This window comes from Tauraco erythrolophus, chromosome 13 (assembly GCF_009769465.1).
Source record: "Tauraco erythrolophus isolate bTauEry1 chromosome 13, bTauEry1.pri, whole genome shotgun sequence".
Taxonomy (NCBI): domain Eukaryota; kingdom Metazoa; phylum Chordata; class Aves; order Musophagiformes; family Musophagidae; genus Tauraco; species Tauraco erythrolophus.
In genome coordinates, this window is record NC_141477.1 from 14935357 (window position 1) to 14962368 (window position 27012).

The following is a 27012-nucleotide window of genomic DNA, read 5'->3' on the forward strand; positions in this document are numbered from 1 at the left end:
TGATAAAAATAATGATATTTTATGAGAATATACAGAATATTTTTTTTAAAAAGCCAGTTCAAACAATAAAGTAATTCAAGCAAAGTCATTATCTTAGAGGAAAAGATAATAAGTTTTGCAACTTCTGTGGAAGATCAGGTGCACCCTCTGTGACACTTAAAAGTTCTGATCACTTCATGTACTACTTTTTCAAATATCTCTAAGTTTCATAGTTCCAGAAATAACTGGAAGTGAAAGAGACAAAAAATGTGGGAAAACGAGTGGATGAGGTCTTGTTGTTGAGTGGAAAGTATCATAAAACTAAGATTCCTACTCTAGATTTACAGACCCATGGGACCTGACTTCCCATCCCTTTCCATCATTGTAAATAAAGAGTAACTCCCTTATCTTTGAGTGAAAGTGCGAGAGAAAACAGACCCAAGGAATCTGGAATGTCAGATCAACTTTGACCTTTTATGTGCTCCCATGAACAAAAAAGGCCCCAAGTGCTGAACTCAATGGAAGATTTTAAACACTTCTGCACTGTTGAAGTGTTTGGCTCTAGCTGTATCAGGTATCCTCCCTTCAGGACTTCTGGGCTGTACAAATTTATATTGTATAAAAACATGATTAGGAACTTCAGAGCCTGTTGTGTGCCTGTCCTGGAGCGCTGCTGCCGATTCCAAAAGGAGCGGTAACATCTACTGTTACAGTAGGCAGCGCGGTCAAGCGGAAAAGCCCTCTGAAGCTTCTATACTCCACTCACACATCTTACTGCCAAAGTGTTACACAAAAAAAAATAGTCCAATTTTGAAATATAGGTAGTAGAATATTCCTCTGGTCTCAGATTAATCATTTCTGTTATTTCATCTTGTCCTGTCAAAATGAAACATGGTTAAATATGGGCATTGAGTGTTTAAACTGCTAGCAATGTTACCTTTCATTTAAGTAGATTAATAATGTGTACTCTACATAACAAATTGCTTTAGGCACAGAATGAAGACATTGAAAACATATTAAAATTGAGTTAGGCTTTCTGAAATGAATGCATGCTTTAGAAACAGTTCTGGTTTGAAATGACAAAGTCTATAGCATCTTCTGTGGCTCTTCCTCTCACAAAAGGGAAGGGCTCCATTTTTGCAGCCCTGACGGCAGGCGTTGGGGCTTTTAAGTCCTGGTGGGAAGCCTCCCCGTAAGTCAGCTCTGCTGAAGAAGCTGGTGGGGCCCATAGAGCATAAGTTGGCCATGTGTGGCTAGTCAAGAGAAACAAAGCTAGGAATAGGCTAGACTGACTTGCAGTGTCCGAGGCAAGACAGGGCTGGAAGACTAACTAAATGAGTTAACTAAATCAGAAAGAGTTACAAGAGCTCTCCTCTTTGAAATTCTCCTCTGAAGTTTCAGCCAGCCATGACAATCAAAATCTAAAAAAAATGGTTGATGGTTAAAAATAAATATATAAGGAAAGAACTAAAGAACTGAAAAGAAATGGACCAAAAAGGGGTTATACCTCAGATAGTTGAGGTATGCTCAGTTTCACTGCTTTAACTTTACCTGCCATGGTACAACCTTTGGTGCTTCACAGCTCTTATGCAGTAAAGTAAAGAAAACAGGACAAAGATGACACCTGGAGTGAGCCCAAAGTTAGAACTTTGAATTTCATTGTTGCTTTCGGAGGAAGTGGGTGGAAGTGTTCTGTTACAGCAGATACCAGGAATATTCGTTACCATTTTCTTCTGGTACTGCAGTCTAAATTTAACCCAAATGGCTCCTAATTTCTTCTTAATGCAAGAATAAAGACACCAACTGAGTTGTGGGCCAAGAAGTGTTTCTTCCTGAGAGACCCCTTGGACGAGCAGATGGACTTTTCCTTTGGAGGAGTCGTGTGGTGACACGCTATCAGCCTTGCCAGCCTCCATGGGGTTTGGGAAGCAGCCTGACAGGGGAAGGCAGTCTTACAATCATCATCTGTTTTAAGTTGAAGTTATTCCACATTCTGTAAGGAGAATAGTTATAGAAGCCACCTTTGGGAGGGGGAGCAATTTATGTCTTTGCTACTTGCCATTGATCTGTAGGCTTTTAAGACTGTCCTGCAGCGTAGTCAGTGGAGCTCTTTCTGAAGGGGTCTTCCTTCTTACCTGTGGAGATTGTTTCAGCTGTCAGAGTCTTCAGAATACACCACTTCACACCTGTCAGTAAAAGACTGATATGGTCCATCTTCCCACCTCTTTGAACATCATCTCAATAAAGGTTTGAATACGTAGACTCAGATAAAACATCCTACCTTCAATCTGCTGTATAACCTTGAGATGCCCCTTTGCTCCACAGTGTCTCCTTCTGTGAAATGGGGAGATAGAACCTCACCCACACTGCCATCGCGCTGCGAAGTCAAATTAGTTGCTAGTAAAATGCATTGAGGTCCTCAGCTGGAATTATTGGTGTTACAATTGTGCAAAAGCAAGGCTCAATCAGATATTGAAAATTATGCTACATACTGTGGCTTATCCATTTCTATAGAGAATTTCTAACATTTCTTTAAGGAAAGCGTGTCATTGAATTTAATGTTCTGAGAAACCTTATGAACTTCCAATCTATTTTAGCCATATATTTCAAATTGTGCTTGTAATTGTGTTTTTTATTGAATATGTAAGTTCCTTTCAATGTCTTAATACAGTACATGGTTTTTAATACACATTTCAGAAGAATGCACACAGTGGATGGGAGGCACTTTTGAGCGTTTTCAAATTGTAACAGTTAAATTGTCACATTTGTTTAATTAGCTTGTAGATCCTGCCACATAGATTTATGTCAGCTGTGTAACAATTTCTTTGGATAGCTAGAAAATCTGACCAGAATGCTTTGCTTTTATTTTTTTTTTTCCCCCACGGAATTTCTCACATTTCTTTTTGATTTAAAAACAGTCACACGCACCCAGCCTTGCAGAAGTCAGCTGAGGAAAATGTCAGGCTGTAGCATTAGAAAGGAAGATTGTTTTATTAGTTCAAGGCATTGAGGTGTTTGTTGACCATTGTTCAGAGGCAAGAGATAAAAACTGACTACAAATATCAATTTGAAGTTCAGACCTAAGTGCCCAGATTTGTGTTTGTTCAACATTCTGCATGCCCTGTTTATTCTACCTGCTGCAAGTGTTACCGTGTTGCATGCCAGGGCTCCTGGTGCCATGGCTCTGCTATGGGTGTCACTAGAAACCCAGTTCTCAACAGTTTACAATTCTACTTTAATTATTTCCTCTATTTCAAAATTTCTGTGCAACATCTAAGCAAATGTTTTTTTTGGGGGAGTTGGAAATAATCCCTACTAGTACTTTCAGGGTGAAACAGGAACGACATGGACGCCTGTGAAGTTAGGAGACTTCCATGAGTTGCTAATGGGGGAAAAAAAAAAGGCAAAGTGTAGTGTTCATTGTGTTTGCTGCTGACTGAGTGGGTGATTTAAGGCATGGACCAAATGTCACCTCTGGAGTCAAGCTGGAAAATGACAGGTACTGATCTCTTGTGAGGAATGCTTTGAGATCTTCTGATGGAATTTATTGCACAAGCACTGAGTGTTAAAGGCCCCTTTGGGCTTTGTAGTCCATTAATTTCTTTGCCATGAGTATATCCAGCTAAAGAATATGTTGTTTGTGTACCCCAAGGTACAGTAACCTTTAAAAATATTCTTCTGAGCCTCAGAAAAAAACCTTGGTGTTTGGTTTGTAGGAGAACATTCCCAGTAGTGATTTTTTATTTTTTTTAAATCAAGCCAATTAATCCCACTTTATTCCAGTATTTTATCGTTTCTAACCTCTTGAGTCTCTAATCTTTCCAATAAGAGGGCTGAGCTGCCAGTTTATCTGAAAAAAGAGTGTTGTACCAATCAAATGAAAACTGGTGCTCAGATTTTTTTTTTTAAGAGCAGCCCCCTGTCATTCCTGAGTTCAGACAAAAACAAAGAACACAGCTTCAACAGTGAGGCGTTCACTGGAGGCTTCTTTCCATGAAAATAGTTATCACTCCTTTTTTCCTTGGCAATTGAGTCATTGTTGCTTTTAAAAGAAGTTGTCATGATCTCCTCATTACCATTTTTCTTAATATCCTAAGTGCAAACTACAAGAAAGCTATCATGTTTGAAAGGACACAGGAACCCTAAGGAATGTTATACTGACTGCTTGTGCTCTTTGAAAAGGCTTAGACTGGGAATTTGACTAAACATATCATCCCGTCTCCTTTGCAGCAGCGTTGTCATTTTATGGTGTCTTTCACTTATAACACAAGTTACCCTTCAAAAAGAATGCCATGTTACTGCATCTACCCTTTGTATCTCTACAGCAAAGTGACATCAGCAACGCCTTTTGATAATTGCTTGAGCATAATATATTGCACTTTGTACTGATAAAAAAAAAAAGAAAGTATTCTTTGGCAGATTTATTCCAGTTCGTCTTTGTGTGATAACTGGTAATTGTCAGTGTTTGACACCAGCTGGAGTGGCAAATAGCGCCGACTGCTCAGAGCTGCCTAAGAACCATGGGTCTACTGGGTGGTCTTTTCTTGGGCTTACTCCAAGTTTGTTCCAGATTGCTCATATGACCCCTGATAAACTATTACTAATGAACAGTTTACTATTCCTTTTTGGCCGTCTAGAGGCAACAAAGACAATACATGTCATCGTCTAGTAATGTAGATACATAGTTTTTAAATGCTGGAGCACCAAACTTACTGCATTTTAGTGCTGAGGCTTTTGTGTTCATTCACTGGTTTTCCTGTGGGGAAAAAGAAAGTAGTGTAGTGTTTGGAGACAGGAAGGTTGTGGACTTTGCCCTTTTCAGCCCTGTTTTTAGGAGTTAGTTTGTTGTAACATAGTTTGTTTTCAGAAGGTTTTAAAAAATACAGGCGTGGGAGGGGGTTATATTGATCTGGTGTGTAAGACTGAACATGCTGATTTGCGACATTAGGGACCGCTCTGTGTGGGACCAGGCATCCTCAGCTGTCATACGTGTTAGTGACAGTTCTGAGTATTTAATGTTTCCAACCTCAGACTTCCTAGCTGTGTAAGAAAGAACAAGCTGGGAGATGAGGAATTAAATACATGCATGTGACAGTGGGAATCTGTCTACTAGAAATATTCTGAAGCCTCCATACCTTAAGTGAGATCAAAAAAGACCTCAGCGTGTTTTGGCTTCGGTTTTCTTTACTTTTTAAGCTGGCTTATTTAGGTAAGGCTGACATGCCAAAAAAGTGTATGTTGTATCAAAACATCTTCTATAACGTATATCCATTTTTTCTACACCTGTTAGCTTAGCGGGAGTGGATCAAAGGGGAGTGTTGGCATGATTTAAAGGACACACAGATGCAGGAACAGACCTGCTTCAAGGCACAAGTGAGGAAAAGGAAATCCAGCCTGAAATATTTGTTCTTTTCCGAAGGCTAAAATTACTACAGTAAATGCCAGGTCACACGATAGGGTTTCAGGTAACTGCTTAGGTCTTTCTGTAAGAGAAGAGAATTAAAGGGTTGAGTGTGAGGAGACTCTACCTCTCTGTTACAGGCCAGAACTCATGGTTTATTTTTTGGCAAACATGCTGCACTTTTAACCCTAAAAAAAACCAGGGTGCCGAATTAGAAGATCCAGTGATCAGGCTTCAGTTTGAAGTTTTCTGCCCATCCAGGGCTTGCTGAATGCTGATCAAGCTGGCTGCGTTGTCCCAGGACAACTCAGGATTTTCCAGCCAATATTCACTGTTCCAAATTTCCAGCAAATATTCAGAAGTTCCACCACTGCCTTAGGCATTGCATAAGACAAAAATGAGACAGTCTTTGCCCTCAAAGCATTCATAGTCTCTGATGTAGGCACTGGAAAGATAATCATGCTCCGTGGCAGAGAGTGCATTCTTCGTACACGAAGGGAGAAGCAAGTTTTCAGCTGGGACACATGATAGGAAGAGCGTTACATAGATGAAGAAGAGGAAATGGTGAAAAAGGACAGCTTCTGTGAGGGCAGATTTGAGCTTTTCTGGGTGATCACTGTGTTTTCACTTCAGCGTCAGACCACTGTTTTAATGACGTTACAGTTGAGGTGTTGATGAAACCATGTAAGAGGGAAACAACATTAAAAAGAAATGCTACCCTGGCACACCCGCTCAGGAAAACCCATGCTGCAATGCTGCTTGTGTGGTAAGCAAAATAAAAGAGATCTGGCAGAGTCTTGGTTCTGACAGCAAAAAAACAGCTTTTGTAAAAGATTTCAATGTGTATTGTACAGCAGTATGTGGTAGCTCATTTCTTTGTATTTGATGAGTAACAACTTGGAGTCCAATTTTAATGAAAGTAAATCATGGCTTACACAAAATAATTCAGCTTTAAACTCAAATAAGTTGCCTGATGTTTCTTAATTTCCCCCTATATGCTATTTCAGGTAACTGATGCTGCTGTTTTAAGACTAAAGTTGGTATCTTCTGACACAAGTTGATGCTTTCAAATTCACGATGATTTTTAGACTCAGTTTCATCATATTGTCAGGATGTTGGTTATAAGCTGGTTATGTGGGTCTAAAACTTAATGCACAATGTAAAACTTAAACAATTTCTGTGCTAAGCCTACGGAACAAGAAGTTGTGTAGTTGTGTAGTAATTTAATTTTGCCTTATATTGAATTTGGAGATTTTATTTTTTCACAGCATTGGCATAAGTGGCTCTAGAAATTAAATGCATTTTGTAATAAATTACATGGATAAGGTCTTGTCATGTGACTACATAATTCACTGTTGTGTTTTGTATGAAAAAGTCATGAATTGATTGCATCTGGCAACATAAAGGAGATGGTGTAATGTATTGTATAAATGTGCACAGTGGAGTGCCTCAGGGTAGGTGCAGTCTTGTTTTGTAACTGTAAATTACAGTTCTACTCTCCTCTTGGTGTGAACCCGAAGTTTCAGAGAAGAAAACAGGCGATTCAAGACATGCTTTTTCGCTTGTGAAGCTCAGGATGGATGGAACAAATTACCAGATTCCCTTAAACAAGTGCCAGCAGTGAATAGTTTCAAAACACAGTTGCTTATTTACTTGGAGAAATGTTGCCAATGTTTTTTAAATTGCAGAGATGAAATTATATGTTGGTATTAGTAACTTTTGAAAGAATTAGCTTTTTATTACTTATTGTGCCTTTGTTTATATTATACTGTAGTACTGCCAGGATGTTGTGTTGTGTTTAACAGTTCAATGCATACTTCCTATCTCTTGAGGCCCTCATGAAAATTAGATGTGCCATCCCTGGAGATGGTTACCAACAAGTATCATTTTGAATAAATAAAATCAATGGGATATGGCTGTGCATCTCAGTGGGGATGAGAAGCTGCCAAGAACAGGAGGTATTGCATTGGCCATACTGTCCACAGCAAGACTCTGGTACTGTGTATTGAGCAATGAATTAGTTCAGTTACCAAGAGCTGAAGGATGCCCAGCTTTCTGGAAGTGGGTTTAGTACATGTGACTGCAGGTGCCTCAATATTTATGGACCTTTTATTAACTTTTAGGACTCTAAAACTGGTGTTAGCTGGTGTTAACTGAATATCCAGTTCTGGTGCAGTATTAAACAGATAGGATCTCTGCATAGCTGAAAATTAGTAAGTATGGAGGATCAGGATTTTACTTTAATGATTGCTCTGGTGTTCTTGAAGCACTCTGTGAAAGACACAGCACCGACCACTGTCCACCAGCATCCCAGATGAGCAGGACCTCCAGTCTGACCCGTTCTGGCAGTTCCACGTTCCTCCCCCATCAGTAGGTCTGTCCAGAAGAACAGCCGCATGGAAGTACGAACGCCTCACATGGCCCAGCATCTCACGTGTGCTTGGCAAAACTTCAAAGCTTTCATCATCCTCTCCTCACAAGTAGCTGTTATGGCCTGCCCTTAATAAACCGCACATATTCTGCAAGCAGAGAAGACGCCTCCTGTCTCTCTTCGATGGGAAGTGAAGTTACCTCAGTGTCATTATGCCTGTCTTTGGACTCTCTGAAGGCTCATGGCTTGTCGTAAAGACAGCACTGGCTCCTGCTCATCTCCTGGGCTTTCACTGGAAAGCTTAGGGAATGGTCTAAGACAAAGACAGCGTGGGTCAGAGAGGCAGTCATACAGGCAGGATGCGTCTGCCTTTGACCTCATGATTTCTCAGGCCTCCCATTTCCACAGAACTCTTAATTCTGTCTCATCATATAAAACTTGTCAAGAGAGCCCTTCTGTGTGCTTCCTGTAAGGACTTGTTTCATTTTTGACACTGTGATTTTACTTCACCAACTATGTTCCCTGAACCCTCCATGTCCTTCCTGCACTTTACTCGTACAGATAATCTAAACCTTGTAAGAGTAGGGATACAGCTGCTACAGACCTCATGTTTTGTTGCAGTTCACCATACTGGTGTTTCTATAGTCAGTCCCTTAGGGGGTTGTGCTGCATGTTCCTAAAAATGTCAAGAATGTGTGAGAAGGTGTTTGAGGGCACAAAACGTACTTGGGACTGAATTGAAGGACTGTCCTGGACATTGTGAGCCCCATTCAGGTCAGTTTTTGGCCATACGATCTTCCTGAGGTGGACCCTGAAGAAAATTATCCTGATCCACCTTGGAGAGAAGTATCCAACCTGTTGCACAGAGGAGCCTTGGGAATGAACTGTTATTTGCACAGCACAGACTGTTTAGAGCCCAAGACCCAGCAGGGAGATAAATCATTTGACAGTGTAGACACACTATTGGATAGGGTGTGGTTACTTTTAGGATTGTGTCAGACTTATTAAATTGGAAATCCAGTGGTGGGTTCATGTGATGTAGCTTCCTTACTCTCCCCCTAAACGAGCCTCCTGAGCTGAGATACCTTCTCACTGTAATGGAGCATTGGTTTTTTTCACATACACAAGGTTGGTTAAAGCAGTAAGTACATCAATCATGATTTGCTGGGGTTTTATTGTCTTCTAAATGCTCTAAGCAAAGAATATGAGTGTTATTAATTATAAAAGCTACAGTATGAGGAAAATATATTGAAAAGTGTGAGGTATGTGAGAGTCAGAGAGCATTGAGAAGCTCAACAGAAAAAGAAAGTGTCCGTATGGCTATCACTTTCTTTGTGGATTTCCAAATGTTAAAAAAGTAGGAAAGAAAAACGTGTTGTAAAGTTTATAGTCAACCCCTATTGGCTTCTAAAGCAATTTCTGTATTCATTTTCACTGAATATCATTTCTGTATGTCCTTCCCCTTCTTATTAATATGGAAAGGAATATTAATTTACCATGGGAGGATATGGAATGCATCCCATTCCCCAGGTGGGCAAAGGGAGCTTATTTGTTGTCATTGACAAAACCCACAAGGTAAACACTGCAGTTTTAGATTATGGTCAGGGAAATAGTTTCTTTTTGTAGAATAAACTCTGACTTTTCAGTAATAAACTCGTTCATGTATGCTCTGTATTTCCAAATGGCTTTCTAGTAGTTCTTGGTACAGTAGCAAGATAGATTCTGACAAAGGCATCATTGCTGATGCCACCACATTGTTCCTCCAAAACTGTGTACTGGGCACCAGCCACTGGTAATAAATTTCCGAAAACATATGCATGAGTAAAACATTTTCTGCCTTAACATTCATACCAGGAAAACTGTCTTCCTTTTGGAGGCCATCAAGCCATCAATGAGGTCTTTTTTTTTTTTTTTCTCTTTCTCCTGTCAGGAAAAAGGTGCTGAGAATTTTTTTTGAAGTGCTGAAACATGATAATCAAATGCATATCCATGAATTTATCTATCATGTCCCTGTCAATACAGACAAGGTATCAAGATCCCTTCCTCAGAAAGCCTTTGGCCCAAGATAAAGCAGGCCAGATTCTGGTCAGGATCTTCCCAACTGCTCATGGAAATTTTCTATTCCTTCATAAGGAATATGAAGGAAAAACAACCCATAGGTTTATTGCCTTTGTGTTCCTTTACGTTTTAGTGTCATTTGCTTGTACATGTATAAATATATATCTATATATTCATTCTTTCCTTTGCCTTTTCCACAAAGATGAAATGGGCTCTGAGATGTTTTTGAATTCCATATGCATCACACATAAAATGTGGCTGCCCCTCATGCATTACTGGCTTCCTAGCAGAGAGAGTTTGATCAGGTTTGTATAAATGCAGAAACCAGAAAGATACTGTGAAACAAGACTTGCTTTTTATTAAGGTTGCATTGATAAATAGTTAATAAAACATTAATAAATCATTAATAGAGTCTTTAATAAATGGTAGATCACTTGGCTATCTTTATTCCATCAAGGCAGTAGGTTGCTTAGCACCAGCTGTAACATCAAGTTTGTAATAACCTTGGAACATCTATTCATCATATATTAATTTTTTCTGAATGCAACTTTAACATACTATATAATCAAAAATTGGACAAAGTTTAAAGCAAAAGATTTAGCCAAGAGTTAAAAGGTCTGAGAAGGGCAGTTGACAGAAGGACTACCACAGATAAGGTCTCTTCAGCAGCAGTGGCCTCTGATTGCGCTCATGGCTAGCCACGTGTTCAGGGCTGGTGCTCCTGTGGCTGCTCTCTAAGGATGTGGACAAAGTGTCAGTCCTGAAACTGCCTTTATGGACTCTAATGCCAGAGAAGAAAAACACTGGGATTGTTGCTTTTTTCTTCTGCCTCTTTGTGGATCGACTGTCCACGTGAGAGGCACTAAGGGTGGCGTTTGGCCAACAGAGATCTGTCAAACTGCAGAACAAGAAAAAGGGCTGGGACAGGTCTTAGAAATCTCATCCTACTGCACATCCCTGTCCCAATGCAGGAATCAATTCTGCCTAAGCCATTCCTGACTGATGCGTGCTAATCTGTTCTTAAGTGTGTTCCTGCAAAGATGGAGTCTGTGTAGCTGTCTGAGCAATCTGTTTCAGTGCTACATGGTCCTTACCATTAGTGAGCTTTTTCTATGTCTAACTGGAACCATTCTGGCTGCAGTTTAAGTTCATACCCACCATAAAACTGGAGAACAGATTATTCTCTCCTTTAGCAACAGTTATTTCTGTAATTGAAGGCTGTTCTCATGTCTCCCCTCAATTCTCCCAAGGGAAGTAGCATGAGCCCTATATCTTGGGAGACTTCAAATTAGATCAGGCTGAGCAGTTTAGAGCTCACTGTAGGAAGGGAAGCTGCCTCAGTAGGATCGCAGAGTACACAGTCTAGCTGCTTTTTTCCATGATGACCTCTTAGAGCCTGGCTCAGTACTTTATCTGTATTTAAAAACACTGCACACTTTCTTTTGAACAAGAAGGAAATGATGGAAAAATGAAATACAGAGAAAGGAAATAAATCTTAAAGACAGCTATTAATTTTAGGGCCTGGTTTTGTAAAGCTATTTACCGTCTGCCCCATATACCCTGTACTCAATTCTCTTGCTCTGGCCTTTCCTTAGAAGCTTGCAATTTTAAATCCTTCCCCAGTTCTCTCCTTCCATTTATTATCGTGATTTGACCCTGTACCTCTGCAGCCCTTAAAAAGTTTGCTTGGATTATTTGTATTTTTGGTGATTCATTAGATCACATCTGCATGTGTCCTTCTTAGTTACTTACCTGAGGGCTTTTGTAGCTGAAAAAAGCAGAGTGAGCTGAAGAGACAAGCGTGCCTAGCTCTAATAAATAAAGCACATGGAGTCAATTAAAACAATGTTTAAATAATTTTCAGAAAGGAGGATGCTTGATGTTACTACATCAGAGGAGCACAGTGACTTTTAAGCCAACAAACTGTGCAGGTTTACTTTCTCATTTAATCTCCAGGTCTATAAAAAAAATGCATGCTTCCATAGCAGCCATCTACCCACTCCAACAGTTAACATGATTTTGGAATTATTTTAAGTCCAAACCATGTGAAAATAAATCCTAACTCAATTTTGTGGGATTACTTTGTTTCCATTAAATTCCTCCTTAAAGCATTTCATATGCTCGGTTTTATTATTGTTACTTCCAGGAATTTCTAAATACTTCCAAATTTGGATTGATTAAAGTTTTTTAACTTTTCCTGGAAAAAAAAAAATACAATTCCCTGCCTATTTTCCCAGGTATTTACAAACCAAGATATTTATATACACATCTTAATGGATGCAACACAACACACACACTGTCTGTGTGGTTCTTTATAGTCATAACATGTTAGAGGGCAGATATATCAGATTTCACAAGTTAAACAAAATAGAGCTTAGCAAGTACTTAAAGATAAGGGACCTCCAAAAGAAACTGAGGCATAGCAAAGAATGGTGAAGTCATGTGAATGATTAAACAAATGACATCCTTTCTTCTGGATCTCCAGAGTACTGTGCATGTGCTTAAGGAACAGAGTAGGAGAGAGTTAGGGCAGCTGATCCCATCTCTGCAGGACATGGGGTGGGGATTTGGACCCTTCGCTGAAAACAGCGCAGTGCTGTTTTTCCATGTCATTCTGTAGCTCAGCAGTGCTCTGCGCCAGTATAACCTGCGGCTGTGTGGTGGTCAGTGTGGGGTTGCTGCTCACATGTTTTGAAGTAAACTCAAAACTTTCTGTACGACCATTCAAGGTCTTTTGGTCAGCAGTGCTGTGGCACCTATCAGTAGGTAGATGCAGGCATGTTTCTGTAAGTAGCTCTGTACTTCCTCACTGCTTCACACAGTATTTACACTTCGGTTTGAACACTTGTGTTGTTTTGCATGTGTGATCCTATCTGGAATTTTCTATCCAATAATTTTTATTACAGTTATAATTGAAGCAAAATGCTTCAAGGTAGCTAGCTGGTACCTTTGTAATAGACTTTGATGCTCACAAGGTCACTCTGTAAACACAGAGATTGGATAGTCTTAACCTCACTGAAGTTGACTTTTGCCTCTGACCTCAGTGGATTCAGGATTTCTTACCTTGTAATTGAATTTCCTTAAATAATAGCAGACTCATTTTTCCTTTTCCCACTGTTTTATGTTCAGGTGTGCACTGGGGACATCATCAGGGAGATGACTAGATTTGCTTACACTTCAGCCTGCCGAGTTGGTAGGCAGTGGACACTAGACACATTTTGACAGTGGATATTCTTAAATATTTGCTGGTATCACCTTCCCGTGAATCCTAGGCTCTCTGTCTTGCCTTTTATGCGTGGACGGGAAGAGACTGAGGTCAAGCCTGTAATTGCAGTTCTAGAATACGCTTCATTTCTGCCTTCAATCAGGCTGCCCATCCCTCTGTTAATTATGCGATACAGACTCTGTTTCATCATTTTGCTATGAAGAGATTTGCCACAAAGCAACTTCTATGGCATAGGCTTTGGCAGAGGCACGCAGGATTTGGATTATATTATCTCATAGAAAAGTTCACCGGATGCTTAAATCTTTTCCTGCCTTCCTCTGCACCGAGGTCAAACAGTCAGTGGAATATAATCGTGTGCTTCTCGTCGCTGCACTGCGCTGCCGCAGCCTCTCCCACTGGGAGAGATGAGCTGTTTGTGAGCTGCCTTTTTCCTCCCCATTGCCACCGTTGGGCTTCGTGCAATGAAAACGAGTCCTGTGCTCCACAGGCAGAAATTTGAAAGCTTTCAGGAGTACAGAGACATCTGCAACCTCCCCTGTCCCTGGGTCATCTGCACAAGGAGCTAGCAAGCTTAGCCCTAGGCTGCACCGCCTGTAGCTATGTGACCCTTTAGATAAGCCTCTGTCAGGACTGGGTGAGGGCTTCTGTCCGTAGTGGTCATTCCTGGGCTCTGTCCCTTGCGGGGTGCTGCAGAAGCAGCATTGCTAAATGTGGAAATTTGATGGGCCCTAATAAAATACCAGTGTCTAACAGGAGCTTGGGGGAAGTTTACATGTCCACCTGTCCCATTGACTGAAGACCAGGGTGCACATTTTTCCTTTCTCCTGACCTTCTGTAGGACACATGATTTGTGATGGACAACTGGAGACCTGAAACTTGCTGGCTGTGTCTCCAGTGAATTACACATTAGCACCCAGCAGTAGCCACCCAGACCACGTCTTTAGCCCAAATGCACCCACCACACTGCCCTTTTGACAACAGTTATATTTTCTTTAATTAATTGTATGATCTTATATTTTTATTTGCGGAGTGTTTACAGCAGTTGCTGTGTTACCTACAGAAACTTGTGTGTTTATAAGCTTTGTTGTGGCTGGCCCTGGGCTTGACCAGTGTGAAATAGCAGCTGGGAAGTTTAGTTTACAGCAGTCAGGATTATGGCCATTGCCTGCATAATTTCCTAGATCAGACCCTGTTTTGCTCCTTGTCTCCCTTGTCTCAAGAAAGAATCTTTTCTGAGCTTTGTAGGCAAAGAAAAACAACCAAGACAAAGATGTAACAGATTGCCAGAGACAAGTATTACTGCCTCTCTGAATATTTATTAAATTCAAAACAAATATAAGAGAGAATGGAGCAGCATATACCATAAAACACACTCATTAGAAGGGCATTTACAAGCTCTACCTGAAGCAACACTTTTGAATTTTCTCTGTTTTACTGATTTTTCCCCCTCCTCTGAACAGAGGCCCCGATTCTGCTCCCACCGAGCTCAGTGAGGCGGCAGTTCCAGGCCTCGGGGTGAAAAAGCAGCATGTGCCCTGTCTCTCCTGCTTGTATTTCACAGCCATGGGCACCCAGGTGGTTGCTTTGAAGACAGTCGGAACGTGTGTGCAAGTGACGAGTTAACACGCTGATACAGAAAATGGGTGTGTTGCTTAGATGGTCTGGTAGGAGGTCTTCACCAGAGACTTGGATTTCCTAGTTAAGCAGGGGCTTTCTGTGTAATCCTGTGCAAATCATCTAATCTCTCAGTCCCTCTTTTTAAACTGGAATCGATAGCGCTCTGATGCTGTGACATTGCATCCAAAGTGAGTGCCCATGGCCAGTGCCATGAGAACGTGCTTTGGCGCGTAGGACACTGTCCCCACACTCTTCTACACCAGGCATTCATGCTGCAAGCCCACTGCAGCTTATTCTAGACCTGCTTCTGGTTTGTTTTGCCACTACGCAATCTTGAATAGGGTTGCATTTTGCCACCATGCAATCCTCTATAAGATTGCAACCAGTGCAGTACAGGAGGGATCCCCTTCCTGGTTGGACTTTGCAGGTAAAACTCTGTTCTGTACCTATGATACGGCTTCGTTCGTACAGCTCGACAGGCTGACCATGGAGGTGGAGTCAGCTGCCACCTGATGAAGAACAGATGATCAAAATTTTCAAGAATAAAACCTGTCCTTGCCCTTGTTCCCAAGAAGTGCTGCCTGTTGGGTGGTTAAGGTGTTCATCTACCACCCAAGGATGGGTGTGGTGATGCTTCCTTAAGCAATTGCATCTCCAGGCTCAGTGGAGAATACGTGATCATTTTTTCCTGTTTCTTCTTCATGTACATGAATTTGTTTTCAAAAACATGTTTTTTTTCTTCCCTAGGAGATGACCCATTCCTGGCCTCCTCCTCTTACTGCTATTCACACTCCTGGCAAAGCTGAGCAGACCAAGTTTTCTATCCCAAGCAAGGTACAAGTAGGCTATTACCAGTGACCTGGTTAACATTCTGTTCTGTTGAGTGTTCTTCACTGGAAAGTTTATTTTTGTAATTGGTTCCTTTTTCAAAAATTTCTAAGACTATTTTTAGTTGGAAATTCCCAATTAGACTATTGTTCCTAGTAGGACTGCTTATTTAAAGCCGCACAAGTAACAGCGGAGGCAAAGTGAATTTTATCTCTGTTGTTAGGAATCTTTTCACATCAAGTACAATAAATTTTATTTGTTTATTTTTCTTCCATTATTATTTGTGCAATGCAATGGCTGAAAGGGTCATTTGTTCCTACTTAGTGATTGCTTGCATGATGAGGTTTGGGCTGCACGGTCAAATTGCGGTCCCTCATGTGAACAGTGCTGTGACATCTGTCTGTGAACACGCGCCAGCGGCACGCGAAGCTGCACAACGCCATCCTCAGTGTTGGCCTCGTGCAAAGCACACGCTCAGCACTTGCCACGTGAAAAGCACCACGTGCCTGGAGAGTACCTGCAGGTCACCTAACGCGCAGGGAGCTGTGATGTTGTGTGATTTGAATGTGTCTTTAGCCCAAATTCCATTGTTGCCTTCTAGCCATCATTCTGGCAGCACTGTTAGAGATCGAGCTCGTACCCAGGGCAATTATTGCTGGAAGTATCTTGTGGTGGGACCCGGACAACTGTCAGCTGATGATGTTTGGGAAAGGGGAGAACTTCCCCAGGGTGGGAAATCAGCACCAGTCTGACATGGAGCTATAGAAAAAAAAAATTTCTAAAGGCAGGACCTTGGAAAATATCTTATAAAACTGGTACTGCTTGACATTATGGTTCAAGGAATCTTATCCTGTTTTAGAAACTGCAATGTTATTTTCCTCATACTGATTTTATCTGTTTGGCAGATATTCCACTGTCTGAAATGCAGCTGCCATACTTAATTAGAAGCCATATGAAATTAGCAGTATCTGTGGCTCCTTAAAAAAACAAAACCATTTCCCAGAATGCCTTATTTTAATGGAATGTGATTGTTCCTGCTCTAGCACTGCCAATGTCACTGCAGTTAACTGCTGCAGCATTAAGCACCTGAAGTCATAATCATACAAGGGTATAATCCTCAGTGCAAATTGGGTTGAAGTCAGTTAAACCCATTTAGGTGAAAGTGGAGTCTGACCTGTGTGAATACAGTGAGAGTAGAGGGTTTTGCCCACTGGAAGCTGTATTTTTTTTTAATTTATACCATCCCTTACTTTAGTACTCTGGTTTTGCTGGGCCCTACAGAAAGTGGTCTGAGTCCTGCTGGCTGCCACTGTCTCCATTGGCAGCAGTATAAGCATAGGTTCAGAGAATCTGAAAGTTTGTTTTGCTTTTCTATTTCTATTAACTTTGCTTTGAACTTTTAAGATCCACATCAAAGTTAATTTCTGGGTGTGTTAAATGTTGATCCTAAAATTCTTGACCATATCACTTCAAAATATAAATTACTTTTTTTTTTTAGCTAACAGTTTAGGAAATAGGCAAGCATATGAATGTTTCCAAGTTTGCTGATTTTACTTAAAAAAGTACAACAAAAATGTCTCTTCATAACATCACATTAAATCAATTCTAGCTAGCCAAATTACAGACCTTAGACATAAGGCTGCTAGATTGTGCAGCCATATAAACCAGAGACGGGTGCTATTAGAAGTTCTCAATTTAACTATTAAAAAAAAAAATATCCTCATAAGAAATGTATATCGAAGAGTGTGATAACAAAGGCGAAACTTATCAGAACAATTTATCCCTTTGACATTCAAATTTGAAGTGCCATGTTTACTCTTAGGGCATGATTTACTTCACAAGGGACTGACTGACAGCACAATATAATATTAGGAGCTAATAATGCCCTAAGAGGAAGTGCAGTGAGGGCTTTAATGACTTTAACATCCTACAGAACTAACACTTCCAGCAAAGTAGTGCCTGGCTGTAAGATGAGGTTGTAAATAACACCTCAATTTCCAATGATCAAACTCTGCTTGGAAGGAAAGCTGATTACAATCACTGTGGACTATAAAGCCTAGAGAAAAACTAAGCAAGAAAACACCGCGGCGTTAAGTAAGCAGCTTAGTTATTGTCAGCCAACAAGAATCCTGGCATTAGCATGCTGCGTATTACAAGCCAGATTCTTTGCCAGTTTCAAGTTGTTGCGCTTCCATTGATTTCATTGGATTGGGACCAGTTTCCATCAGGTGAAGATCTGCTTCCTAAGTCTTCATCAAATCCTGTGTCACAGTCCAAATAAAAATGGTGACTATCAAAGAAGGTTACTGTATTTCCAAGCAGTGAGATCAAAAAAAGGCAGTGGTGCTGAATTTAATGCGTAGTTGCAATCGTGCTGTGGCCTAAATTGTACATCATAGACGGCTCATGCACACATCCATGGCCACGTCCAGAAAAGGCGAGGAGTGCTGCGGGTATAAATCTGTGCAGTGTCTCCATAAAGGGGGCATGTAGATTTACAGCAGCTGAGGATATGCTCTTGTCTGAACTGGGAAAGAGTCCCTCAGCGGTGCTCTGTCTCCACAGTTAATGTTTTTTTAAACTAATGTCACTGGCGCTGGCTTAACAATCACATGATTCCTTCCCTGTACCATCTCCTTCCCTCTTTGTGCAATGCCAGTGCCCTTAATCTAGCAAGTTAAGATACATCTTACCTTCTTCATCTTATTTAACTAATGCTGACATTTTGTGTGTTCTTCTTTGTAGGACTCTCAACATCTGACCTCAGGATACAATGTACAAAGTAGGTCTTTATCATCGTGGTCCTACAATCAGGGTTGGGTTCATTTTTTTTTTTCCTCTTAACATCATTAAAACAAAGGCTAAAAAATTAATTTCTATGGTGCTAAAGCAGATCAGTTCCGTTATTACATATTATGCATTGTGGCATGTTGTGATACCAAGTATAATTAGATGGGCTGACATCTTTGGGTGCATTTTAATTCTACAGTAATCTTTTGACATTTGAAAATGTTTTTCCTTTGTTTGCAGAGTGGAGTGATCCAGCAGGGAAAGTTGCAACTAAGTCAGTGCCACAAAAGTCGTAAGTATTATTATTTCCAGCTTTAAATCTCGTTTTAAATTTATCATAAAGAATAAGCTTATTTCTCCAAAGGTAACTAAAATCTAGTTCTGCTCATAATCTTGTCCTGGTGTTCAGGTGTTCTCAGTAGTCCTTAAAAATTAGCCATAAACCAGGTTTATGTTTTCAGTGCTTATTACTGTTTCTTCTTTTTAAGCATTAGCTAACAGAGGTATGTGTGAAAGATGAGTTTATTAAGCAGAAATAATGCTGATTTTAGTTGTACAGCTTGCCAAAATTAAATCACTTTTATGCTTCTCTCATCAGATACTAAGCCTCTTACAATAGAAAATGCAAGCCAATGAACAGACGATGCAGGAATTTTAACATTCACATAGTGAAAGAGAGTAAAACACATCATACAGAATGATTCTTCTAGCTGGTGTTGAAAAGCTGGTCTTGAGTTTCATACACTTTGAAACAGCTGAAAATCACAGATGATCTACAAATATGACAGTTGAAAATTGTGGAAGAGCTAATTTTCCATTGTGTTCATCCATTTTTCTTCGGTGCTTTTCTGGTTGTAGTAATGTAGCAGTGAGTTGAGACTGAGCTGATTTTTTACATTTCCCCAGGATCTCAAAGTAATTTACAAACAGGATTTAAATAATGACTGAAAAGTAGGTTGTTGGTTTTATACTTACGAGAATGTGTGGGTCTGATTTCAATTCAGAGCTCCTATTTTTTTTAGCGTTCAAGTGTTTTAAACTGCTGAATGCAGAACAACTGCACTAGCTTAACTGACATTTGTGTAAATAAAATATGTTAATTTAAAATGACTTCAGAATTATTCTAGTGGTTCCTCTTAATCTACTAAGGACACAATTTTAAATCCCTATGGGGAAGAAAAACCAATGTGTAGATACCTACATAGGTTTTTAAAATGAATTTAAATATATTAATTCTTAGTGTAAGTCTTTGTACAGTAATGGACTTGTTTCAGTTCATTGATTTGTCTGTGACCATGTAAGAGATGCAGGACTAGACTAGATGTGGGTGCCGAATCCAGTGATGTACTCACCAGGCTCTGAAGGTCCAGTTCTTTACTCATAAATGCAAGTTGTGGAAGTACTCAGTCAAATAAAGTTTGTTGAGTAAAATTACACTTAAATGACTAATTCAATTTTAAAATTAAATTCTTTTTTCTTCAGATTGAATGAGAATTGGATAGGAATGCTAATGATAAGTTATTTGCATGAATGGTGTTTAATTATGAAACTTAGTAACAAATTAGATTTCACCCTTTGCTATTTGATTTCCATTAATGGCTTGGTTTTTAAAGAATCTAGCCAACTAGACCAACTATTCTTGATAACAGAATGGGTTCATTCATGTTTCAGAACATCTAAGTGATCCAAACCTAACATCAAGCACATTCTGTAGTAAAAAAAAAAAAGTAAAAAAATATTATTACATCTTAAAATGATTTTTCTCCTAAAGCCAAGTGTATTTGGATTCCACTGTGAAAAATATTTTAGTGAGTATACCATAAAATACAATATTTCAATAGTTTGTAACCAACAGTAATAGACTTGTCAATCATGGTTTATAGTTATAAGCTGAATTTCAAAAGAACAGTGCTTCAGAGCTCAGTGGTATATAGTGCATTTAATGGGACCAAAGCTCTCTATAGGAAGCCTGATATAAAACCCGAAGACACTGAGTACATTTTATGAACCAGTTGCTCTCTGTTCTGCTGCTTGATCTAAAGTTCCAGTACTATCAATCAGATTTCTGCTGCAATGAACTGCCTTCTTATGGTAGGTGATAGATTTTACACATGAGAGATCAGAGCTGTAATAAAGCTACTTTTATTTTTAGCTTCCAAATGAAGATCAGCTAGCCCATTACTATCACTTTTTCTCTTTTACTGGAGAAAAATTGTTAAGGCAGCTTCTAAGAATTTCCATAGGGCTTTGGGAGGTTAGAAGGCAGTCCACTGTGAGACTTGGTATTACGAGGCCAATTTGTTTCTTTAGATCTGCGTGTGCAGTTACCACCACCTTCGCTGGGAATTACAGTACTTGAGGACATAATGAAATTAAAGCAGAGAGTGGGGCAGAAAGTCGTAATGGTGTCAAGCAGAGCTGGATAGTGTGATCCAAGTACACCCTGATAGATGGGCAGCTCCTGCAGTCATTGTGTATTTTAATAATAAGTATTTATCAGATTGCAGTTATATTAAGAAGGATTTAATCTTTCTGACATTGGACAGTTTCAGGGCATATGAGTGAAATTACAATCCAACTTATCCCCAGTAACGTTTGTTGCTACAGTCAACCACACAGCATGATCTTACTGACTTCAAAACTGTATCTCCCACCAGTTCCTTATCTACTTTGTCAATGGGATCTCTTCTCTCTATTTCAGCTTGATCAAATCTGACTGGATTTGGGTTTGTTCATCTGTATGCTTTGTTAAAGACCTTTTAACCTGGACACATATCTAGATATTCCCCAACTTTTTGAAGTTTGTGCGCAATTCAAGTGAAACTTAAGTTGTATTTTCCATTTCAATTAGTCCTAGTGACAGTCTTATAGATTCTGTTGGCTTTGTTAAAAATCCATAGGAATTGATAGTAATGTGCTTGCATTCACCATATCGCTGGGTTATAGCATGACTAGTAGAAGAATGAGTGCAGAACAAAGACACTTTGCCTTCATGATGCTGTATTCTGCTCCAGCAGCCAAGCTGCCTGTATGCCATTACAGAATTAAGGTGTAGAAACACTGACATTATGGAAGATCAGACCAAGGGATGTATGATCTTTGCAAGATAACCTTTCAGGTACATGCTTCTAGGGGAAAGAATGGAGGCAACACACTGCAAGGTGGATTAATTGGCCAACTACTTGCTTTTGTAGGGGGATGCGAGATGCATGACTTCTGGTCTGAGTAAAGCTTTCTGAAATGCAAATTTCATCTTTTTTTGTACTATTTAAATGTGCTTTATTACATCCACATGCTGGAGAAACCCAATCCTCAAATCTTTGCATCAGGTAAAATTGAAGGTAGAGTAGTTGGGATTGTGTCTAAATTCTGCACCTATGTTGTAAATGAGTACATGTAACTAAGCTCAGATCCTAATTTCTATTCAAAGGTGTTGAAAATGAAATTTTGAACACTGGTATGTGTATGTGTGTGTACTGTGTTGAATTGTTATAGTTGAAATCAAGCTAAAACTACAGCTCTTGGCTTCCCTTTTTTTAATTTCAAATTCACTGTAAATCTCCATTGGGTATTGTGCAGTCAGTTTTCAGCCAGTCTACTCTGATTAGTTTATTGTGAAGCATAGTAAGCAGGAACAGATAAGGTGCCACTAATTGCACTGAGAAGGATTTTCTGTCAACTTGCATGAATTTGAGGGTATGAACTCAGCTCGCGACTTAGATTTCTGTTATATAATTACCGTTGCAAGTATGTCATCCTCAAACATCCAGTCCTTTTGTTCTGTTTTGGTTGTTAGCATTTGGCCTCTGTCCAGTTGGAAACTACCCAGAACCTTTTTAATCAAGCACATCCTGTGTTTCAAAATCATTCTGCAGACTAGTCTTGTGTAGTTTCCATAAAAGCCTAGCTGAAAAGAAGAATGTAATCATAATGGTATTCTTCCCCTGTCATAAAATTACTTCCTATACTTACTGTATTAATACAGTATTAAAAGGCCCTTCTCACGGGCTCGGTGAACTACCGGAAACCATTAAAAACTCGGAGCAGCATATTTTTATGAATCAGACAAAAATAACTTATTTTATCTTTATAGAGTTTTCATTGTCCATCATACTTAATGATACACAACCTGGGGGGGGGGCTAAAGAACAGCTAAATAAGGTGGGCTGAGAAACAAAACAAGCAGCTGAAACCCTTTATGTGATTTTTCAGCAAGGATTTTTCAAAGGTGGCTCACCACTGATTTCAGTTGGGCCAGGATTTCACTTTGTGGTTCTAAAAACGTTTCAGTAAATACTAATACTTTTCTAATCCCAAAGATTATTGTAATACTTGATGGAAGCGTGTTTGAAAATGGAAATGTGCTTCGTGACATCTAACTGCTTTTCATAAGTATCTAATGGCTTTTTGGAAGTTCTCCACTGTGTCAGGGACAGGCACCTGGGAGCATGGAAAACAAAATTTGGCAGCATGTTCAAGCTGTGAATTAAAGGTAATTCACGGTTTGAAATGAATCAGCATGAGGTCCTTATGAAGAGTAATCAGACATCAAGAGGATTTTACACCAAGGATTGTATATTGGATAATGCGACAACAAGTAATGTTGTTATTCAGAATGTTCAAATCAAGAAGCACTGATGAGTTCTTAACCTTGAAAGGAATGAGTTTTAAAAACTGAGATTCATTCAATGTTGATGCATCATTTCCAGTTCAATCACATGAACAAAAAATGTAAAATTCATCTCCAAATGGAATAGGAAGAATGTTTCTATTTATGTACCCAACTCTGTATGCGAGTTCCGGTCACAATCCAGCACAGGTGTAATACACTGAAGAAGCTGAAATTTTAGTATTTCTAATTACAGTTTTTCATTGGTCCTATCAAGGCATAAGAGTGTCAGTTGATCCCACAGCGTTGGTAGCCTGCTCGCTTTTACAGCATACGTCCATTTTCACTTAACGAGCGTGGCAAGCTTTAATCATTAAACTAAGTACTGCCTGTTTGTTAGAAGTAGGAAGTTCCAAAGATATTCCCTCTGGGTAAACTGGGAAAGTCATGAATACAAGGAACTTACACTGCCATGTACAAATTATGATAAGTGAAACAACAGTGGCATGTAATCGGAACTCCATTAATCTTTAGAGAGCTCCAGTGCACCATATTACAGGGACAAATAGCAAGTGAAAATCGAAGGGTCTCTTTTGATAAGATGTCATTCATCTTTCATATTTACTGTTCTGTTTTGTTAGTTAGAAGTTTGCTTTGCATCCTTTTCCCTCATAAGTTCTTTGGTTTGGAGTAATGATAGACAGTGAAGATCGTATCGTTTCTTCCTCGCTGTCGCAGGCTTTTTCCTTATGAGCAAAATACTAAGTAGTTTGGGCTAAAACAGGCAAGCGTTTCCTGTGGACAGTTGCCTATAGAAGCAAACTTACAAAATACTTCAGCTGTTGTGTAACATGTTAAAATCCAGTGTCGTAATTAAAAGCCCTGTATCCTGGAAGATAAACCCATTATTCAAAATAATTTCTAAATTAGACTTTTAATTTGTTTTCATTATTCATCTGGCTCACATACAGCTTAACCTCTCTGTCAAAATAAAGTTATTTCCTAATGCATTCTTTTCCATGATCTTTTTCTCCTGACATGTTTATAAATCAGTTTAAAAGATTGTGGGAACAGAACTAAATTAATTCTCTTATATTTTGCTGATCAATGTTGAATAATTTTTCTTGCCTATCAGAGACTTACATAATTACTGCCTTTAAGAATGCCTGAAACAAGCTAACCAGCTGCGTTCTTGCCAGCGTTGCTGATTGCAGCTCAAGTGAGCACTGAACCATTTGAATTTCCTCTGATACTGTATAACCCCCCATTAAAAATTCAACATTTATTTGCCCTAACTAACGAGTAGCAGTTGAAATACTTTGTTCTCAGGCAGGATGTTTTACTGCGACTGCCAAATGTATGCGGCCACTGAACTGCAACCATTGAAGTGTCAGTATTAATAGAGACAGGTAAATGACACACATTAACATGTTTGGGTTCGGGATGTATTTCCCTATCCGCTACGTATTGGTTCCTATTTTGGAAACTGATTAGACTGCAAATTTGCCACAGGTTTCCCTGTATTCAAAGAGTTTTTCCACAGGCAGCAGCATATGCTGTGCCTTCATGGCTTAAGGCCAGTCTCAAACCGACCTCCCAATTTACATTTCTGTGGGATGGAATCACTTCCCAACTTCAGTGCAACTTCAAACATTCATTTTGAAAAACAAATGTACTCAGTAGATCTGAAAATGTAAATCAGGGTAGAGCATAGAAAGCCGCCACACTCGTTATGTCTCCCACCCATTTGTTGTGTGAGATGCTGAGAAACTAACTTGCCTATAAACTAGCTTCTTGCTTGGCTTTCTGGCCACCATAATTTGGACCTCACCCTGCTCCCTTTGGTCTCCACTCTGACCTGTCAGTAAATTTCAGGTTCAGAGCCAAGCCATTTCTCTCTCTAGCTTTTTCTTCCTGATGCTCTTTGCTCGAGTCCCTTTCATTCTTTCTGTCAGTATCTTACTGCCTTTGTAGACTTCGGTAGCCTGAGACAAACTGAGAAAATTGTCACCCGGATTCATCTGCACCATGCTGCAAAATAGTCATAATCGGAAATGGGTGATAAGCTTGAAAGAAGAATGGATTTTGCTGGGAAGCTTGGCATTCATAATACCAGAGTGGGCTTGAAACTCCCAATTTGTGTCCTAAATATCCTAAGTAAGACTAAGAGACCACTTTTCCTAATATCACAACTTAATCCTTTGCATCTTTCCTCTGAATCCCTCTGACAACCCCAATAATCCTCCACATTTTTCTCAGCTTTACACTCTTCATCCAGAGGAACTTATATTGCTACCATTATCCTTTGGGCTGAGGGCTCAGCAGGGCTCCAAAGCCTATCAATTTTCTGACCAGAGGGCTTATTTTTTATGAAGTGAAGTTCTCACAACACCCCATGGGGCTCGGCCACGCTCACTGCATTATCCTCTGTCTTGGATAGCCCTTGGAGCCATGGATTCAGAAGAGCTTTACCTTACAAATAGATCCTCCCAAATGGTGAAAAAGGAAAATATTCCCCACTGCTGGGCTAATGACTATTCCAAATTCCTGGAGGAAGAGCCACTTCCCTCACTTGTGTCCGTGCATCTTGGAAAAATGCATTTTGAGACTTTCCTAGTGCTGTAACTGCAGCTTCCTGAAAAAATGATGTAGCCCTGGAGGAGGAAGGAGATGTCTGTAGCCTCACTCCAGTAGGTGCAAACCAATTGTTTAATTAAAATCCGTGTTATGGAAAACACAGGAGGGAGCCTAGAAAATTGGCAAATAAAAAGTTATTTCCTAATTTCCACAGGAGCTTTTCATCCTTCAAGATAAAAATAGTAAACAAAATCTGAAGGTAGTTTAGCTTACAGGAAATTATCCCTTACTGGAAAGCCTCCTTTTGTCAAAATGCTTCACAAAACGATCTTTAAAGGTTTCGTAAGAAAGATGTTGACTCATCTACCTCATATTGACAAGAAATACTTAAAAGCAGTTGTCAGGCTCATCTGAGTCTGCAAAAACAGTAAATATCTCCAGTAATGAGGAGATTGCTTTCACGGCTATTTACCTGTTAGACTCTACTGGAGTGTTTGCTTTTTGGGTGTCCCTGATAAGCTACATGCACTTAACTGTGTTTTAAGGACATATATGTGCTTTTCTGCAGAGAGAGAGGAATGCAAATCAGTGCTGCCCATGTTTGATTTAGCATGAATTTCAATAGTTCCAGACAAATTTGAAAGCCTATACAAATCATGTAGCTTCAAGTCTGGCTGTGTGCTAGACTGGAATTTTTTGTTAGGTCAGACCTTTATCTCAGCTTCTTTTTGTGGCTCTTTATGGGGAGATTGAAGAGGAACTGAAACTGGTGACCTGTCTTGACCTTTAGTACTGGATTAAAATTCCAACTTGCTTCCATGGCAACGGGACCTTGAAAATTAGATCCTGACAGAAGCAGGGAGAAACTTAAAACTGCAACTGCTGCACTGAACTGAAGAAAGGTTGCCTACAATTGTCAGTGACAGGCTCTTAATTGAAATAATCTGCCTTTCCCTGTACTTAAAAAAAATAAGGAAATGGAAAAAAAAAAAAAAAAACCACAACAGAAAACTGTCTTGATTTTTTTTTTAGGCAAAAATCTGTTGCCATTTGAAGTAAAACGCACGCTGCAGAATCCAGCACAGACTCTGATATTAGAGGTGGCAGCAAGTGAACCTGCCTGGTGAGAAGGGAGCCAGACGTGCACTTGTAAAGGTCTAAGCCACCCAGACCAGACTGGTAGCAGGAGCCACACAGTGGCCAGTGTTAAATCACAGGTTAACTTTCTGTTTTTTTCTCCTTTAGCTTGACACCAGGGATCAAAAGAGACATTATAGTGCCGCATCTGACTCCCAGGATCCATGCAATTATCTGTTCTGTAGATGTAAAGGGATAAACATAAGCTAGATAGTGCTATTTCAGATCAAGTGTGATAAAAGTTACTCATTTTCCAATCTAATCAATGCAACAGTCAGAGGGAGATAATAGTGCAAGTCCTTCCCTGCTAAAGGAGGTTAAGTTGCTTTTTTCCCCCATGGAGAGCAGAATGCGGTTGTAATCTGAAGGGAGAAGGTGCTGTGGGTCACATAAAGGATTTCCTGCTCTTTTCCACTTTA

General features: G+C 39.7%; 1 protein-coding gene across 1 annotated transcript in view; it reads left to right on the forward strand.

Annotated features, from left to right (window-relative positions):
• AFF2 (ALF transcription elongation factor 2) overlaps nt 1-27012 on the forward strand; it is a 337798-nt gene that overhangs the window by 192293 nt on the left and 118493 nt on the right. The window contains exons 5-7 of the mRNA XM_086619910.1: nt 15400-15486; nt 18226-18262; nt 18511-18562. Coding sequence (XP_086476036.1) covers nt 15400-15486; nt 18226-18262; nt 18511-18562 — 176 coding nt within the window. The remainder of the gene's footprint in view (nt 1-15399; nt 15487-18225; nt 18263-18510; nt 18563-27012) is intronic.